At 41.1% G+C, this 20,286-nt stretch overlaps 1 protein-coding gene across 2 annotated transcripts; it reads right to left on the reverse strand.

Annotated features, from left to right (window-relative positions):
- Positions 1-536: 536 nt before the first annotated feature.
- On the reverse strand, positions 537-15,603 carry SERPINB9 (serpin family B member 9). Of its 2 annotated transcripts, none has more exons than XM_087437924.1 (7): positions 15,443-15,603; positions 12,822-12,999; positions 8,273-8,410; positions 7,798-7,915; positions 6,202-6,344; positions 4,186-4,341; positions 537-3,023 (listed from the first exon to the last, which is right to left on the reverse strand). In XM_087437924.1, exons 2-7 carry the CDS (start codon positions 12,987-12,989, stop codon positions 2,619-2,621), a joined length of 1,128 nt encoding a protein of 375 aa, XP_087294050.1. In that variant the 5' UTR covers positions 12,990-12,999; positions 15,443-15,603; the 3' UTR covers positions 537-2,618. The 2 variants fall into 2 exon arrangements, with proteins under 2 accessions (XP_087294050.1, XP_087294049.1); XM_087437923.1 differs by having other exon boundaries at positions 15,450-15,592.
- Positions 15,604-20,286: the final 4,683 nt, after the last annotated feature.

Here is a 20,286-nt window from a genome sequence, read left to right on the forward strand (position 1 = left end):
TTTTCTTTCAGTCTAGTTATGGTATTCTTCACAGAATGAATTTGATATATTCAAATTGAGTAATTTTTCACCTTATCACTTGTTTAGATATTATCTTTCCTTTTTATCTAGTATAAACACTTTTTCAATTCAAAAACAGTTTCAGGTGCTGAGACAACTGGATATCCCATATGCAGAAAAATTAAGTTGGACCCCTACCTCACATCATATACATCAAAAAAAATTAACAATCTAAATATCAGAGCTAAAACCATAAAAGACTTAGAACAAAGCATAGCTGTAAATCTTCATGACTTTGGATTTGGCAATGGATTGGCTATGACACCAAAAGTATGAGCAATAAAAGAAATAAATAGATAAACTGGACTTCACCGAAATTAAAAACTTTTGTGTATCAAAGGGCATTATCAAAAAAGAGAAAATATAACCTAAAGAATGAGAAAGAATATTCACAAATCATATATCTGATAAGAGTCTAGTATCCAGAATATATAAAGAATGCTTAAAACTTGACAACAAAAAGACAAACAACTCAATGAAAAATTGGACAAAGAACTTCAATAGACTTTTCTCCAAAGATGTACAAATGGCCAGTGAGCACATGAAAGATGCACATTATCAGTCATTAGGGAAATGCAAATGAAAAACACAATGAGATATCACTTCCAACCCACTAGGATGGCCAGAATTTCAAGAAAAAAAGGAAAACAACAAGTGTGGACAAGGAGGTGGAGAAATTGGAACCCTCATACATTGCCAGTGGAAATGTATAATGGATCAGCCACTGTGGAAAGCAGTTTGGTGGTTCTTCAAAAAGCTAAACACAGGGGCCGGCCCCATGGCCTAGTGGTTAAGTTCAGTGCATTCTGTTCAGTGGCCCCGGTTCCCTTCCCGGGCTTGGACCTACACCACTCATCTGCGACCTTGTTCTGGCAGCAACCCACGTACAAAATACAGGAAGACTGGCACAGATGTTGGCACAGGGCAAATCTTCCTCAGGGGGAAAAAAAAAGTTAAACATAGAATTACCATATGACCTAGCAATTCTCTCCTAGATATATACCCAAAAGAACGGAAAACAGGTATTCAAACAAATACATATACATGCATGTTCATAACAGCATTATTCACAAATAGGTAAAAGGTGGAAACAAACCACATGTCCATCAATGGATGAGCGGATAAACAAATTGTGCTATATCTGTACAGTGGAATATTATTCAGTCATAAATAATGATGAAGTACTGATACATAGTACAACATGAATGAACCTTGAACACATTATGCTAAGTGAAAGAAGACAGACACAAAAGGTCATATATTATATAAATCAATTTATATGAAATATTCAGAATAAGTAAATCCATAGAGATAGAAAGCAGATTGGCATTTGCCAGGGGTAGGAGAGAGCAGGGAATGGAGAGTAACTGCTTAATATGTATGGAGTTTTCCTTTGAGGTGATGAACATTTTTTGGAACTAGATAAAGGTGGTGTTGCACAACACTGTTAATGTACTAAAGGCCACTGCATTGTTCATTTTAAAATGGTTGTGTGAATTTCACCTCAATAAAAACTTCTAAAAAAAAATAAAGTCACTGATATCTAATCATCTTTTTAAAAGGTACTGAGCTCATTTATGATCAAATTACTTATCAATGCACTAATCAGTGGCATGCAAATATGTAAAATATAGTCCCAACCTCTGATGAATTTACAGTCTAGTTGGAGAACACAGATGGTAAATAAATAAAGCAGCTGCTGCGAGAGAAATGCCCTCTCTAGGCAATAAGAGTGCAAAGATGCACGTCTGCCTACACAGAAAAGGAAAAACTTCTCAGAGAAGATGACACTGGAAATGAGCTTTAAGGGTTAAATGGAATTTCTACTGTTAGAGTTAGAAGTGGAGAAACACAACAACATGAAGAAAGGTGTGATCCCTACAAAAGAATCACGTGGTAAGCTTAAGGATATTACCTAGTGCAACGTGGTTGTCGTAAAAACTATGTAATTCTGGCATGGGTATTAAAAACTAGGTGTCAAAGGACCATGACTCCGCCCCTTTGCATCACCACTGCCTGACGCAGTGTTTGGTACATACTTGGTGATCGATGAACATTGAACAAAGATAAAATAAAAACGTGCATTAAAGAAACTTCCTAAAAAGCGCAAACACCAGGAAAACTATAAAATAGTAGGAATAGCCAGCAGCATTTATTACTATTGAAATGATCAGGTTAAGGCAAGTGTGTGACCAGATTTGAGGTACAAGGCAGAGCACAGTGTAACTACCATGAATTGCATGTGGAATGAGTGGGAGGTAAGTCTGCGGCCAAATAGGAAAACTCTGCATGTCATCCTATGGGATTTGGACTGCATCTTAAATACAACAGGAAATCATTAAGTCTATTATCCCATGATCCTGACTAAAGAGCGCAAATGAGTGATCAGTATGGCAAGAGCTGAGTGTAGAGAAGCATGGAATTGTGCTGGCAAATCATGGAAACGGTTGAAGAATCTGCCCTCACCTTTGCACTGGGCCCATCCTCATGGAGATGTACAGTGAGATTTAGGGACACAAAAAGAGGGAACTACTCACATGCATAGTAAGTGAACTCCCTTACGGAGAGGAAAACCTGCCACAGAACAGAATGCTGTTGGCTTTGTTGTGCCTAATGAAGAAAAGGAAGGGATGGTCAGCACAGAACCGTGGTCCAAATTCCATGCAACATTCCACAACCACCATGGCTGAAGCAGCCGTGGCCTCTGTGCCTTCCTCATTCACCTCCACAAAACTCTTGTGCACAAACTTGGACAGACACAGGTCTCTCTCGGCTGACATTGCTGAAAAGTCAGCCTTGCCCTGTTGAAAGGCATCAAGTATCCCCAAATGTTGAAGCACAGATTCCATGTCATACTCCTCTTCAAGTTTAAATCTTGGAAGGAAAACTTCAACTTCAGTGCTCTTCATACAGTCTGGCTTGGTCCAGGCTATGAATTTCTCAAAAGTGAGATTTTTTTCCACCTGAAAGACCAGAATTAGATTTTAAGATACACACTTCAGCACATATCTACATGCACACAGGCATACCACGTACTCCTCCTCCTCTTGGAGATGGGAGTTGATTGTCACACAAAACCAGTGGCACCTTTACCTGCAAGAAAATCTGTTGAGATCTCGTACCTGTGCTATTACATACATGGCTTCCTTGCCAAGCAGGGGAAACCTCAAGCAGCCTGGAGGCACAAAGACCGTGTCTGTTCCCCTCCTTACCCAACAACTACTAGGAGACATCTTTTATCTTGACAATTGTCAATGCCCAGCTGACTGTGCTTCTTTTAACTATGCTTCTTTTGAAGACAAGACATTACTGGCAAGGAAAAAGATTGGAAAAGAAAGGGCTCTCAGTGTAGCCCACCCAGAAGGGAAGTCTGCCCAGAGATGCGATCCTGCATGGTTTCTGGAGAGGAGACATCACAGGGAGCTGGACAGAGGGAGAGCCAACAGCTGCAGCTCTGCTTACACAGGCCCCTTAGGACACGGGAACGCTGCCTGCCACTCGGTGCCCAGTCCAAGAATCTACTGGGCAACAGTTGACTCTCTCACCCTAGGGAGCCACGATGAAAGACAGCAAGTGGAAGGGGCGAGCCATTTGGGGCTGTTTCTGGCTCCGCCCCCTAAGTGCTGGCTCCTGCCCTCCACCCCTTCCCCTCGTTAGGTCAAAGTGCAAGGTTTTCTCACTCACTGTTTCAGATTCTGAATAGAGACCATGGTTCTTAGTTTTTAAAATATAATGCTAATAACAGTGATTATGATAATTACAAAGGATCGCATTTATATAGGGCTTATTTATGTACCAGACAGCATGCTAAATTTGATACCTGAGTTACCCCCATTTTATCCTCATAATAAGCCTATCAAGCAGATGTTATCATTATCCCCATTTTGGAGATGAGAAAACAGAGGCTGAGATGAGTTAAGTAATTTGGCAAGGTCACGGAGATAATAATGGGAGAAGTAGGTCTTGAATAACAGTTTGATGCCGAAGCCCAAGTGTCTGAACACTGTGCTCTGCTGCCCGGCTGCCTGCATCCCCAACTTGAAAGGTAAACTCAAAACGTCAAAGTGGTGCTCGAGTTCAGTCCTATAAGGAGGGACACGCAGGGGGTCACTGCGTTCATCTCACCGAGTTTAGATCCACACTGTCGTCAGGGAGCAGAATGACCATGCTCAGCTCCTCGTCCATGTAGGGCAGCTCCAGGACCTGGGCCTGCACCTCCTCGATGTAGGCAAGTTGAAACGTGGCTTCCTGAAACATCATCTGCACAGGTCTTTGCTCCTTCTGATGCAAATAAACAGATGGGTATGGAATTAAAAATAGGTTACAGAGAGAGGCAATAAAAATTTCCAAAGAACTGCAGTTGTCTCCAGGAGGGTTTTCAGCAGCCGTGATGGAAACACTATTCATGCTCTAGTGAACACTTACAAAATGTCCACCGACTCCGTCCTGTCGTCACGACAAGGCCTCTATTGTAAGCAGATGCAGCACTAGCCTGGGAAAGAAGATGCTGTATTCAGCAAAATAAATGTGATACTCTGCATTTTCCAGAGGAGGAAGTCAGATTTCCTTCATTTAAAATATGTCCGGCACAAAAAAAAAAAAATATGTCTGGCACATATATCTAAGGAAACAATATAATCAAATGATATTAAATAGAAAATTATTTCTATTTAATTAGACAAAGTTTTTATAATAAAGTAGGAGGAAACACAGTTTCACAGCAATGTGAGTGGGAGTGTGGATGGATACGCCCCTCAGGAAGCAGTCTGGCAGCAAGTTTGAAGAATCACGTGTATCTTCATGCATTTAAATCCAATTGTCCCAATGCTGGTACTCTTATCCAAGGAAATAATTTTATTTTTTGTGAAGAAGATCAGCCCTGAGCTAACATCCATGCCAATCCTCCTCTTTTTGCTGAGGAAGGCTGGCCCTGGGCTAACATCTGTGCCCATCTTCCTCTACTTTATGTGGGATGCCGCCACAGCATGGCCTGACAAGCGGCGTGTAGGTGTGCGCCCTGGATCCGAACCCGGACCACCAGCAGCGGAGCGCGAGCACTTAACCGCTACGCCACAGGGCCGGCCCCAGGAAGTAATTTTTTAAAAAGTACAGAAGAGGTATATGAATGCAAAAGTTAACTGAGGTATCATACTTATTAAATTAATTTTTAAAAGTTGATACAGACCATCTATTATAAAAACTAAAATAGTTTATAAAATCAATGTTAGAAAAGTTCTCCCCCTCCCCCCTTTGTAACTAGAGGGCTCATTATTTAAAGTACCCCTTATCCCCCCCGAATGGTTTTACCTATGTGGTGTTTTTTTAGGAGCTGGGGGATTGGTAAACTATTTTAATGCCTGCCTGAATTAGAAGTTATACCTCAGTGTCAAGACTAGGGTCTTTGTCAGTTAGTTTTAATATTAAAAAGCTATAAAACTGAATTAATAATAATTAATTAACAGCAATTCAAGTCTATACTTATTTTAATTTTTAAAATACCCGATTAAAGAAATATGTTTTCACATTCTCTCCCTCTACCCTCTGGAAGACACACATAGATCACATTTCCTTAACACCTGTTTTTTTGCTTTCTATCTAAGCAACTTGGGCTTAAAGGAAAATCTTAAGTTTCCAGAATGAGGGGGCAGCAATGAATGTATAAGAGATTATCAGAGGCAGTAGAAGCAGTAATAAAATGCAAAAAATTAGGGGCCCGCCCCGTGGCACAAGTGGTTATTAAGTGCGCGTGCTCCGCTGCGGCCACCCAGGGTTCGCCGGTTCAGATCCCGGACGCGCACAGATGCACGGCTTGTCAAGCCATGCCGTGGCAGCGTCCCATATGAAGTGGAGGAAGATGGGCATGGATGTTAGCCCAGGGCCAGTCTTCCTCAGCAAAAAAAGAGGAGGATTGGCAGATGTTAGCACAGGGCTGATCTTCCTCACACACACAAAAAAAAATGCAAAAAATTATAGGCAGCAAATATTTTTTATTCCTTCAGTCCTTTTCTACTGAGTTTAAAATTCCATTCAGAAATGTGTTGTTTCAAATTACTTTTAACTAATCACTTATGCTTTCAGAATGTTAAATTTTTCCATTCAACTTATTCATCAAACTAAAGGGATTTTGAAAGCTTCCCCCACCTGGTTTATTTTAAAAGGCATTTCCCTCGTGTACGTTTTGTTGAACTGTTCATTCCACCTTCCTTTGAAGTAGATGGCGTTGACAAGAACCAGCCTGGTCTGCGCATCAACTGAGTTACCTGGCAACAACTCTCGAATTTTACCTTCCAGGAAAAGTAGAGAATATATTCAGTTGATTTTTTTAAAAGCATGATGAATAAACTGTGATAAGGTTTATTGACAGATCCTTGATTATTAGTCGAGAACCAAACATTCTTTTTTCAAATTTGCTGAGTTTGGAATGTTACGTACAGAAATCAAAAACAACACAAGCAAGTAGTATTCATGATCACCGATGCTTTGGGAATATCTACAAAGTTGATGACAGCAAAAGACTTCTAAATCACTCAGGGAAAGACACTACACCAGGCTGGGGAACGAGGTGAGCAGGAAATGAGAGACGGGATGGAGGGGCCTCGGTTACCCCATGTGGTTAAATGGAGTGTCTGATCTAAGGCTCCAAAGTTACATCCACTGCTAACATTCCACGACCACATGTGGACACTTCAGAGGCAGCCGGAAAGAACGACTCAAAGAGGAAATTGCTGGCAATGGGCAGTGTGGGTACACTGAGGAGCTTCTGGAAGCCTCTAGAAAAGACTTCACTATTTGATCCTCTAAACAAAACACCAGACATTCCTGGAAAAGGTAAGGTGGGCAAGTGAAAGATAGTCCCTTCTTCCCTCGGATATTGAGTTGTACCTTTTCAATGAACGAAAAGCATCCTTGCTAATTCACTGCTTCCAGATGGCATAAGTGGGAAATATTCCAAGAAGAAATGGGGGAAGTAACTGCTAAGTCTTTAAGGAAAGACAACCTCTTGTTCTTTACTGTCTCATTTAGTAACAGAAACAGGAATGCTCCTAGTGGTACTAAGTATAGTTGGTGCAGAGGAGCTGAATGGTTCAAACATCATACCATCATTGATTGTGGGGGCCAAGATCAGAACATGCCACTCTCTGAAATAGAAACGAATAAGGCTCAACCCCGAACACAGGGCGATTTCAGTCTGCAGAATTGATCAGCCCTGAGAGAAGGTTTGCAGTTGGCCTACCAAGTCTAGGTTTATCAAGTCTAATTAAGGGAGTGCTAAGTGGAAGACATGAAAGAGGCAGAAGAATAAGTAAGCTTAACAGGTACAGTAAAGGTGGTGGTGATGCAGGTCCACATAGAATCTAGAAAGAGGAGGCCCAAGTGTATGACTCAGGGAAGATTTGACCATGAGTCTCCTTCCTACAGAGATGATGCATTCACACAACATGTCAATGTTACAGGCCAAGTGAAAGGACATTTCCGTGTAAGTTATTAAACTGGAAATCTGGCCTGAGTTTCTTCTGACATTTGTATCAGTCACTCTGTTCCTGGGAGAATGGACAAAATTGAGTCTTTGTTGTTGAAAACCCAAGCATCTGATTGGAACCTCTATGAGTCCATTAAGGTTCAAATATGCCATGAGGCCAAGCCTGTCAACATGACTCTGACCATCTGAAACACTGGTGAAATCAGAGGAGCAGGAAGAGGCGGCGCAGGGGAGGGGAAATCACACATAATTCTGACCTTCAGTCTTTTTTGAGACCCAAGTGTTTATACGTTTCCTGGACTGCTCTGCAGCTTGGGCAAAGGACAGCTGCTCCAGCTCAGCACGGTAGAATTGAAGACAGGATTCCTTGAAGGTCTTTGGAGAGAAAAGTGTTCAATGAGGCTATGTTCCTAAATAAAATGTCAGGAAGTTTCCAAAATTCTGAATATTACATACTTTTTATTAAAAAGAGCATACATCTCTTAAAAGTGATCATATCATAATCTACTACATATTAAAATATCAGAGTTTATAAATAGGTAAGTACTAAGCCATGAATAACCAGAAATGGATAAATGAATTCTAGAAGTACTCAAATTTTAAATAATCAAGGTATAGCTACAGCATTATGATTTTTTAAAACAATGTTCCCCATAAGTTTCAGTTCTCTAGGTCTTTCCCTCAACTCTATATTTTGAATACAACTTTTATTGTTCTGTTGACTCAACTTACTGAGAGGAATTCACAAGTCTTTTCTCCAAAGAGCCTGTTGGCTGTTCGGAGCAAGTAATGAACGCCGGGCTTGTTTACTTCAGCGAGAAGGGACTGGAATCCCTGATGAATGTCTTTATCTGTGTTTAAAGAAAGCACCTGTTGAGAAAAATAATTAAGAAATTATCAATATTGCTCTTTGGTCTCAAAAAACTTTGTAAGCAAAATTTTTTCTCAAATACTCCACAAAATTTTCCTTTAAAGGGACATTATTTTTATTTTAATTGTGGATTTAATACATACTAGAAAAGCAATATCATTTGGGGGCTGGGGGGAGATACAGAAAGAAAAAGAGAGAGAGAGAACAAGAGAGAAAGAGTTGGCTTTTCTGCCTAAACAGATCTCTTGTTTAAAGATGAGTAACAGGAAAGAATGAAAAGGACCTGCATCCCAGGAAACCAGGTCCTAAAAAGAAGACAACTTACCTCTAAAATGTACCAACCAAAAAAAACATGCAGTTAAAAGCATTAAAAATTCAAGGAGAAATGGGCAAAAATACCCTCACAGTGGGAAACCCATCACTTTCAGTCTCTGACAGCTTAAACAGAACCCAAGAGCTAGTTCTCTGAAAGAACTTCCTTTATGTTAGAAGCAACAATATGCACTGAGCATTAGAGGATAAGAAATCTAGTTGAGCATTAGAGGATAAGAAACTAACAGTGTCACACCCAGTAGAGTAACCAGACAATTCTGGGGCTCTAAAAATAAGCTCCTGTGAACTTGGGTTCACTGGCCTAAGTTAGAAGAGTTCACTAAGCATAAAGAATACCCTCTCTATAAAGAGATAGAAATAGTAATCAAAAACCTCCCCCCAAATAGAAGTCCAGGACCAGATGGCATCTCTGGAGAATGCTACCAAACATACAAAGAAGATTTAGTACCTATCCTTCTCAAACTATTCCAAAAAATTAAAGCAGACGCAATGCTTCCTAACATATTTTATGAGGCCAACATCACTGGGATCCCAAAGCCAGACGAGGACAACACAAAGCAGGAAAATTATAGGCCAATATTTCTGGTGAACATAGATGCAATAATCCTCAACAAAATATTGGCAAACCGAATACAGCAATATGTTAAAACAATCATATACCATGAACAAGTGGGATTTATACCAGGAACGCAGGGATGGTTCAACATCCACAAATCAATCAATGTGATACACCACACTAACAAAATGAAGAATAAAAACCACATGATCAACTCAATAGATGCAGAGAAAGCATCTGACAAGATCCAACATCCATTTATGATAAAAACTCTCAATAAAATGGGTATAGAAGGAAAGCATCTCAACATGATAAAAGCCATATATGGCAAATCCACAGCCAACATCATACTCAACAGTAAAAAACTGAAAGCCATCCTTCTGAGAACAGGAACAAGACAAGGGTGCCCACTCTCACCACTCATATTCAACACAGTACTGGAGGTTTTGCCCAGAGCAATTAGGCAAGAAAAAGGAAAAATAGTACCCAAATTGGCAAGGAACAAGTGAAACTCTTGCTTGTTTGCAGATGACATGAGTTTACATATAGAAAACCCTAAAGAATCCATGGGAAAACCATTAGAAATAATCAACAACTACAGCAAAGGGGAAGGGTACAAAATCAACTTATGAAAATTAGTTGCATTTCTATACTCTAATAACAAACTAACAGAAAGAGACTCAAGAATACAATCGCATTTACAATCGCAACAAAAAGAATAAAATATCTAGGAATAAATTTAACTAAGGAGGTGAAAGACCAATACAATGAAAACTATAAGATATTATTGAAATAAATCAATGATGGCATAAAGAAATGGAAAGAAATTCCGTGCACATGAATTAGAAGAGTAAAACATAGTAAAATGTCCTACTTTTATTTTATTTGTCCAGATTACATAAAGCAATCTACAGATTCAGTGCAATTCCAATCAGAATCCCAATGACATTCTTCATGGAAATAGAACAAAGAATCCTAAAATTCTATAGGGCAACAAAAGACCCTGAACGTCTAAAGCAATCCTGAGAAAAAAAGAACAAAGCTGGAGGCATCAGAATCCTTGACTTCAAAATATATTACAAAGATATAGTAATCAAAACAGCATGGTAGTGGTAAAAAACAGACCCACATATCAGTGGAACAGAACTGAAAGCCCAGAAATAAAACCACACGTCTACAGACAGCTAATCTTCGACAAAGGAGCTAAGAACACACAATGGAGAAAGGAAAGTCGCGTCAATAAATGGTATTGGGAAAACTGGACAGCCACATGCAAAAGAATCAAAGTAGACCATTATCTTTTGCCACACACAAAAATTAACTCAAAATGGATTAAAGACTTGAAGGTAAGACGTGAAACCATAAAACTCCTAGAAGAAAATATAGGGAGTACACTCTTTGACATCAGTTTTAGAAGAATCTCTTCGAATAGCATTTCTACTCAGGCAAGGGAAACAAAAGAAAAAATAAACAAATGGGACTTCATCAGACTAAAGAGCTTCTGCAAGGCAAAGGAAACCATGAACAAAATGAAAAGACAACTCACCAACTGGGAGAAAATATTTGCAAATCATATATCCGACAAGGGGTTAATCTCCAAAATATATAAAGAAATCATAAACTCAACAACAAAAAATCAAACAATCCAATCAAGAAATGGGCAGAGGATATGAACAGACATTTTTCAAAGAAGACATACAGATGGCCAACAGGCACATGAATAGACGTTCAACATCACCAATCATCAGGGAAACGCAAATCAAAACTACACTGAGATGTCACCTTACACCCATTAGAATGGCTATAATCACCAAGACAAAAAATAACAAATATTGGAGAGGATGTAGAGAAAAGGGAACCCTCATACACTGTTGGTGGGAATGCAAACTGGTGCAGCCACTATGGAAAATAGTGTGGAGAGTTCTTGAAAAATTAAAAATAGAAATACCACATGACCCAGCTATGCCATTATTGGGTATTTATCCAAAGAACTTGAAATCAACAATTCAAAGAGACTTATGCACCCCTATGTTCATTGCAGCATTATTCACTATAGCCAAAACATGGAAACAACCCAAGTGCCCAATAACTGATGAGTGGATAAAGAAGATGTGGTATATATACACAATGGAATACTACTCAGTCATAAAAAAGACAAAAATCGTCCCATTTGCAACAACATGGATGGAACCCGAGGGTATTATGTTAAGGGAGATAAGCCAGACAGAGAAAGATAAACACCATACGATGTCCCTCATATGTGGAAGATAAACAAACATATGGACAAAGAGAACAGATTAATGGTTACCAGATGGGAAGGGGGTTGGGGGTTGGGCATAAGGGGTAAACGGGCACATTTATATGGTGACTGACAAATAATAACGTACACTTGAAATTTTACAATGTTATAAACCATTATGACCTCAATAAAATTAAAAAATTAAAAAAAAGAATCCCCTCTATACACAAACCTTCACTCCCTCACACCATGAGCTAGAAAATGATTAAAATGAGTAATTACCACTAAAAGGGTTCTCAAGGGAAGAGAAAGTCATGTGGAAACAGAGAACCACATTGACTAACATTCCTACAATGAAGGTGTGTGCAGGGCTGTGAGCTCAGCAATGATACAAGCTTTTATGTTTCATCTCAGGCACATATCCCCAGACCACTCTATAAAACCACTTGTGATAGGGATTGATTCTTAGTCATTTTCAGATGTTTACTGAATATCTGTTAATCTAAACTACTACATACACAGTCTGCACACGTAATTAAGTACATGCCTTTTCACCCTCTTCTGCACAGTTCTGTTTATCCCCTTACTGAGCTAGGCAGGCATGTTAGTATATCAATGACTTGACATAGACATCCCCTTCCTTAGCAATGAATAATTATAGTTACAAAGTCTTTTACTCCAAAAATGAGATAGATCTTAGCTGCCTAGATTTCAAATAATTTCAGTATCATTTTCTAAACAAAGATAAAGAGCTAGGACAATTTTTTGTGTGTGTGTGAAGAAGATCAGCCCTGAGCTAACATCTGCCAATGCTCCTCTTTTTTTTGCTGAGGAAGGCTGGCCCTGGGCTAACACCCGTGCCCATCTTCCTCCACCTTATATGGGAGGCCTGCCACAGCATCGCCTGACAAGTGGTGTGTCAGTGCACGCCCAGGATCCAAACCAGCAAACCCCAGGCCACAGCAGCGGAGCACGCACACCCAACCGCTTGCGCCACTGGGGTGGCCCCGAGCTAGGACAAAATTTTGATCGTCTTATCCAGGTTATTAATTGGAGAAACTTTTCCCAAAAAGTCTCCGTGAAGGAGACTCCCAGCCCTGCCCTTTGCATCATGTTCCCCAGGCAGCCCCACCTCCGGGAAATGAACATGTGTGTGTGAATACACCAGGCTCCACTCCCCCATCCTCCTTCGCGGCAGCTCTGGAGCAGCAGGTATGAAGCTGGTGATAGAACATAACAACCGCAGAGCCAGTCCCTTCTCCTGGGCGACAGGCAGCCTTACCTGGGCCATCTGGGCAGCGGTGTTTCCTTTTGCCCCCAGGAAGACCATGGCCAGGGCAGAGGAAATGCTCACAGGAGAATAAAACACATTGTGTGAAGGGTTGTCTTGACACAGTATCTTTAAAAGGCGGAGTGCAAATGTGCCATTTGCTTCAGAAAGAGCGTCCATGATGCAGAGTCTAGACCGAGAGAATAAAGAGAAAGGCTGCTTCAATACACCCCTGGATGTTACTGACCTTGTACATGGCAATTTTGGAATTGTACTTTTTTTTAACTTAGATCTCATAAATATTTTAAGTTGAAGGAAAATTCATTTACTGCTGTTCTCCATCCAAAAAAATAAGTCCAAATTTTAAGGTAGTTAGCTAAGTGTGGTAGTGGCAGCAGATCAAACCAGCTTGCGAGTCTCGGGAAAATCAACAGAACTGGCTCGCCTGCACAGCCACACACATACACACACACAGAGCCATGTGCACACACAGGCATGTGCATGTACACATAACACACAGCCTCCTGGGAGCAATGAAGTCTAATCCTCTCCCATAAGGACCAATTCCTTTCATCTGAAGAGGAGAAGAGAGGGGGAGGAGGGGGAGGGGGAGGAGGAGGAAACTCCAAGTGAAAAACTTCTCAGTTCTCTAGTCTGGTCTCCATAATACCATGTTTATTCTTGCATACATTAATGAAGAGTACTTGCGAGATTTTCAATTATGCACCAGACCGTGGTCTTCTCATGTGTCAGCTGATACATGAAAAATGTATGAGATGCTGAACTGGGCCCAGAGACAGGCTGAAATTGGGTATAAAATTGGCTACGAAGCAAGGAACTTTCATCTCCAGTGGCTGGTCTGTCTGCCGCTGGCCAGCCGAGGGAGAGCCAGCCTGCTCTCCTGCTGAGCAGCCCTCAGCCTCCAGATGGCCAACAACTCCTGACATCCCATAACCCAACTCAGAGTGCCTGCACATCGCCATCCCCTAGACATCATGTGATCTATGAACATTGGAAATGCGGCTTTGAGACAACTGTGTGTTGTTTCTATTTTGTTTTTCAATATTCTTGATAACTCAGAAACACAGATTTGCGAGCTTTACTCATTAGCTCCAGCAAAAGCCACTAGCGTAGACTGTGCATTCGAGGGGGGAAACCAGCCCCTGCCGAACGCCAGAGTGGAAAGGCACAGAGGAACAGAGAAGAGTCAAAAAAAAAAAAAACAAACCAGTTGGGGTGACCAGGTGAAACCAATGAGAACAGGCAGGCCTATCTGTGAAGCCAGGGGAGGTCACAGTGTAAATGCTAGTGCGCAGGTTGGAGACTGCACATCTGAAACTGAACACATCACCGCCATCATCCCCCAGCATTTCTTCACATTTCTCCAACATTTCTTGGAAAAGAGACTCTCACTCACCCGACTGCTTGCCTCAGACCCCAGGAGACCTCCCTGACTCCTTCCCACCTCCCCTCATCCCCTCAGCCCCCTCACCAAGGCCTGTCTTCTGCCCCCTAAATAGCTCTTGAACCAGATCCTGCACCTGGTCTGGACCACCTTCTCCCTCTCCATTCCAGGCTCCCTGCTGTCCCTCTTGAGAGCCTCAGAGCAATGCACAGGGAGCTGGCTCCTCCACCACCCCCCCCCCCCCCCCGCCCCGCCCACCCCCACATACACTCCATTCTGAGAGGAAAGCAGCATCCTGATCCTTTCCCTCTCCTCTTAGATCTCCCATGGCCCTTAGGACGAGCTCAAAGCTCACTTTATTTAAATTGCTTATCATCCGCCTGGCCTCCTCCTCCTGCTCCAGCCTCCACCTCTAGCCATCCTGAACCCCTTCCAGTCCCTCAAAGTCACCTCTGAGCCTTTGAAAACACTGCGTATCCGACTCCCCATCCCCTTAACTGGGTTCATGGCACTCCCCCCTCCCTCTCCACTCAGCTTCAGGAGGCTTCAGACTCCCTACCCTAGAGGAGGTTTCCCTCTCTGCGTCCACCCACGCCCCAGCATAACTCATCACTCTGTATTGTAATTCCTCCGTCACTGATTGTGTCGGGCCGCCCCGGAAGCTCTGAAGGCAAGGGCAGTCTGGCACCGCTGATTCTAAGGGCCTGGAGGAGCGCTCAGGAAATGGAAGGGCTCCGTAAGTTTGTGTTGAATTAACAAAAGAATTAGGATGGACAAAAGTGCTCAGGATTCGCAACTACAGACTGGTGACGTACACGGGAGAGGTAGGGCGGATGTCATTATGCTGATCCCTGAGGGGAGAGGGGAGGGGAAGAAATGGGGCCGGCAAGTGGGAATGGGGCTGTAGGGTGAGGACCCAGGCAAAGGGAAGGGCAGCGATGCCGCAGGAAGAGGCATCGGAAGAGCCGAGAGACGACGTGGAGAGGGACAGCGGCTGTGGCTTGTTCGGAAATCACGGGACACAGGCTCTGGCCACTGACCAGCTGCGGCCCAGAGAGCCTCTATTTCTGGAAATAAGGAGGAGGCACCGCCTTCTCGGGTTCGTTTTTGTAGCGACAGCTCTCACGCCCTCGCGTCGCGTCTCTAAGTGATAGCCTGGGGGTTCTCCTCGTCCCCCCAGCCCCCGCCCCGCCCCGCCCCGCCCCGCCCCGCCCCACGATGCCCCCACCTGCCACCTTCGGCACCGCCGCGCTCCTGCTGTGGCCTGGATCTCCTCTGAGCCTGGATCCCGACGACCCGAAGCGCAGACCCGCCTGCTGCAGCCGCGCGCCGTGGGTCCGCACTCAGGTCTCCGGCCCCCGCGGATCTTGCGCCCGCTCTCGGCGTGGGGGCGGGGCCGCGGAGCTCCAGCCCTCTGCGTGCGGCCGGGCCCGGCGTGGGCGGAGCCCTCGGTGGCCCGGGTGAGGGCGAGCCCAGGGGCCGCGCCTTCTCCGTTCCCCCAGGGCCCGGGTCGAGGACGTCCCCGCCCAGCCCCGCGCGCCCCCGCCTCACCTGTGGGACCCACAGTTACGCACCGGACCCCCGCTGGGGGCACGGGGGCACGGGGACACGGGATGGGCTGGAGGCGCGCTCTTCTTGCCGATACCATGGCGAATCCAAGCCAAGTTCTGAAAGGGAAAGCATTTTCAAACTGATAGCCCAGCCTGGCTGGAAGCTCGCGGTGCCTCTGGCGCAAAAATAACACCTGGGGCACCTGGGGACGAGGCGAAGAGAACTTGAAATTCTGGGCTTTTCCACTTTCAGGAAACAAGCAAAGGTGGAGTGACAGATTCCTATTTTAGTGCATTCTCCTGAGGGCCCGAATTAGGGTGAGGTAAGCCAGGTGACTAGGACACGTTTAAGGAGGCACTCACTCTTAGGTGCCAACCCCTGCACTTGCGTGACCCTGAGAACCAGTGCCTGCTTATATTTTGCACCCTAGGTCCCTCCCTTTGTTTTAATAACAGATTTATTGATATATAATTAATATACCATAATATTCACTTTCTTAAAGCATACTATTCAGTGGTTTTTAGTCTACTCACAAAGCTCTACAACTATCACCAATATCTAACTCCAGAACATTTTCATCACCTCAGAAAGAAACACCAAGGGGCCGGTCCCTGTGGCATAGTGGTTAAGTGCCCGCGCTCCACTGCAGGCAGCCTGGGTTCGGATCCTGGGTGTGCACTGATGCACCGCTTATCAGGCCATGCTGTGGCAGCATCCCATATAAAGTGGAGGAAGATGGGCAGAGATGTTAGCCCAGGGCCAGTCTTCCTCAGCAAAAAGAGGAGGATTGGCATGGATGTTAGCTCAGGGCTGATCTTCTTCACAAAAAAAAGAAACGCCATACCCATGAGCAACTATTCTCCATCCCCTCCTTCCCCCAGCCCCTGGACCACTAATCCATTTTCTGTCTCTATGGGTTTGCCCGTTACAGGCATTTCATGCAGATGGAATCATACAACATGTTACATATGTTGCATAGTCTTTTGTGATTGCCTTCTTCCACTTGGCATAATGTTTTCAAGGTTTGTCCTTGATGGCTCAATGTAACATTTATCAGTACCTCATTTCATTTTATGGCTCAATAATACTCACAGTAATGTTGGGTATATATAGCAATTTTGTTTATTCATTCATCAATTGATAGACATTTGGATTGTTTCCCTCTTTTGTCTATTATGAATAATGCTGCTATGAACATTCACGCACAAGTTTTTGTGTAGACATATATTTTCATTTCTCTTGGGTATATACCTAAGAGTGGAATTGCTGGATCATTTGGTAACTCTATATTTAACTTTCTGAGGAACTGCCAAACTATTTTGCAAAGGAGCTGTGCAGTTTTACATTCCCACCACCAATGTGGGTTTCAATTTCTTGACATTATCTTTTTTAATTTCAGTCATGCTACTGTATGTGAAGTGGTATCTCATTATGGTTTTGAGTTGTATTTCCCTGATGTCTAATGATGTTGCACATCTTTTCAAGTGCTTATTGGCTCTTTTTATATTTTCTTCAAGAAATGTCAATTCAAATGCTTTGCCCATTTTCAGATTGGGTTATTTGTCTTTTTATTGTTGATTTTTAACACCATGAATGCTGATTTACTTCATCATCATAATCAAATTGCTCAAAACCAATGATAAAGAGAAAATCTTAAAAGTGATCAAAGAAAAAAGGTACAGAAAAACAAAGATAAAGATGATACCAGAATTCTCTTTGACAACAATGTAAGCAAGAATACAGTGGAGAAACACCTTTAAAATGCTGCAAGAAAAAATAGAAACCATCAACCTAGAATTCTATACTCTTCAAAAATATCTTTCAAAAATGAAGATGAAATACTTTTCCAGACATACAAAAACTGAAAATTTTCATCACCATCAAGACATGTTATAGTAGTTCCTTCAGGCAGGTAGAAGGCAAGTGATACCAGGTGGAAATAAGGATCTACCCAAAGGAAGAAGAGCATTGAAAATGGTAACTATCAGGTAAATAAATAAGATGATTTTTCTTATTTTTTAAATGTCTTTAAAAGATAGCTGACTGTTTTAACAAAACAAATAACAATGTATTGTGGGGTTATAACACATATGAAAACAATAACATAAAGGCCAGCAGAGGGGAAATGGAAGTACACTGTTGTAAAGTTCTTATACTGTACCTGATGTGATATAATATCATTTGAAAATAAGTGATAAGATGTATACTATACATCCTCAATTACTAATATAAGAAAACAAAGAGATATAGCTAATAAGCCAACAAATTAGTTAAAAAAGAAACACCAAAACATAACTAATCCAAACAAGGGAGAAAAGGAGGAAAAGAAAGAACAAAGAACATATGATAAAAATAGAAAACAAACAATGAGATGATGGACTTAATCCTAACTATATTAATAATTACATTAAATGTAAATGGTCTAAATAATCCAGTTAAAAAGCAGATTGTCAGATGATTTAAAAAAGCAAGACCCAATCATATACTGCCTACATAAATGCACTTTAAATATAAAGATATAAATAGCTTAAAATTTTTAAAAAGTAAAAAGATATACTATACTAACACTAACCAAAAGAAAGTGGCTATATTAATTATATTAATCAGCTAAAGTAGATTTCAAAGCAAAGAATATTACTGGGGATGAAGAAGGTCACTGCATAATGAGGAAGGGGTCTATTCATCAAGAAGACACAACCCTCCCACTAGGAAAACTCCAGTTTCAGATGGCTTCACTGGTAAATTCTACTGAAATGAATGGAAAAAATAATGCCAATTCTACAAAATCTCTTCCAGAAAATTGAAAGGGCAGGCATGCTTCTCAACTCATTCTATGAGCCCAAAGGCATATACCAAAATCAAAGACATTGCAGGCAAAGAAAACCACAGACCAATGTCCCTTAAAAACATATATGAAAAATTCTAAAAGAATTTTAGCAAATCGAGTCCAATAATATATAAAATGGATAACACCTCATAATCAAGTAGGATTTATCTCAGTAATGCAAGATTGGTTTAACATTAGAAGATTAAGCAATATAATTCTCGATATTAACAATCTAAAAAAATGATAATCTCAAAGATACAGAAACAGCATTTGGCAAAATCCGAAATCCGTTCTTGATAAAAACTCCAATAAACTAGAAATAGAAAGGAACTTCTTCAACCTGATCAAGAGTATCTATGAAAAACTTACAGCTAATATCTTATTTAATGATGAAAAACTGCATGTTAGACTCTAGGTTCTACCTCATGCACTAAGGCAGGAAAAAGGGGGGAAAAGGCATCCAGATTGGAAAGGAAGAAGAAAAATTGTCTTTATTAGCAGAAAATGTAATTGTCTATGTAGAAAATCCAATGGAATCTACAAAAAGCTACTAAAATAAGTGATGTTAGCAAGGTTGTAATACAAAAATCAATTATATTTCTATATTAGCAAAAAGGAATAGAAATTGAAATTAAAAGACAATACCATTTTACAAGTGGACAAGCTAATTCTAAAATTCACAGGGAAATGCAAAGTACCCAAAATAGCCAAAATTATTTTGAAAAATAAGAATAAAATTGGAGGACTTACATTAGCTCAAAACTTATTATTAAGCTACAGTAATTAAGACAGTGTAGTATTGGCATCAAGATAGACAATAGATCAATGGAATCAAATCGAGTCCAGAAATAGAGCCACACATGTATGATCAATTTATTTTTGGCAAAGGTGTAAATGCAATTCAGTGGAGAAAGGATGGTCTTTTGAATATATGCAAAATATGAATTCAAAATGGATCATAGGCCAAAATGTGAAATCTAACACTATAACATTTCTAGAAGAAACATTGGAGATAATCCCCATGACCTTGGGTTAGACAGAGTAGTAAGATATGACAACAAAAGCACAATGCGTAAACAAAAAAAAATTTGATAAATTGGACTTCATTAAAATTAAGAACTCTTGCACTTTGAAAGGCACTGTTATCAAAATGAAAACTCAAGCCACAAGCTGAGTGAAAATATTTTCATATATCATATCTGATAAAGGACTTGGTATCTATAATGTAAGAACTCTTGATTGCAATTAGAAAACAAAACAAAAATAAATAAATAAAATATGGGTAAGAGATTTAAAAAGACATATATGGATTGCAAATGCACACGTGAGAAAATTCTGAACATCGTTAGTCATTAGGGAAATGCAAACTAAAACCTCAATGACCCTGCAGACAAATTCTGCAACAGAAACAGCAGATCTTATCTGACTAGTAAACCCAGATAGAAAAAGTTGTATATGTGCATTGTATTCAATATTGATAACTCTTAAGACATGCCTGTTTTTATTAAACCAACCAATTTCAACTATCTTTTAGCAAAGATGATCTCAGATCAAGTGAACTTGAAAAATATTTTTAGTTTTAATTATATTTAGAAATAACTTATATAAGCACTTACTTTAAGTTAATTAAATAGAGCTCTTTAGAAATGAATTTTGATAATACGTTCTGGGGGTAGAAAAATACCACGTCTATA

Source organism: Ceratotherium simum, chromosome 13 (assembly GCF_057802395.1).
Source record: "Ceratotherium simum simum isolate JZ-2026a chromosome 13, ASM5780239v1, whole genome shotgun sequence".
Taxonomy (NCBI): Eukaryota; Metazoa; Chordata; class Mammalia; order Perissodactyla; family Rhinocerotidae; genus Ceratotherium; species Ceratotherium simum.

What these genes read in the sequence shown, in the direction of transcription:
- SERPINB9 (XM_087437924.1), bottom strand. Translation starts at nt 12,989, where the DNA reads ATGGACGCTCTTTCTGAAGCAAATGGCACATTTGCACTCCGCCTTTTA. An exon ending in TGCCTTTTAAAATAAACCAG is followed by an intron (nt 4,342 to 6,201) that starts GTGGGGGAAGCT and finishes TATTTGCATCAG; the next exon opens with AAGGAGCAAAGACCTGTGCA. An exon ending in ACAGTGTGGATCTAAACTCG is followed by an intron (nt 3,024 to 4,185) that starts GTGAGATGAACG and finishes CTGGTCTTTCAG; the next exon opens with GTGGAAAAAAATCTCACTTT.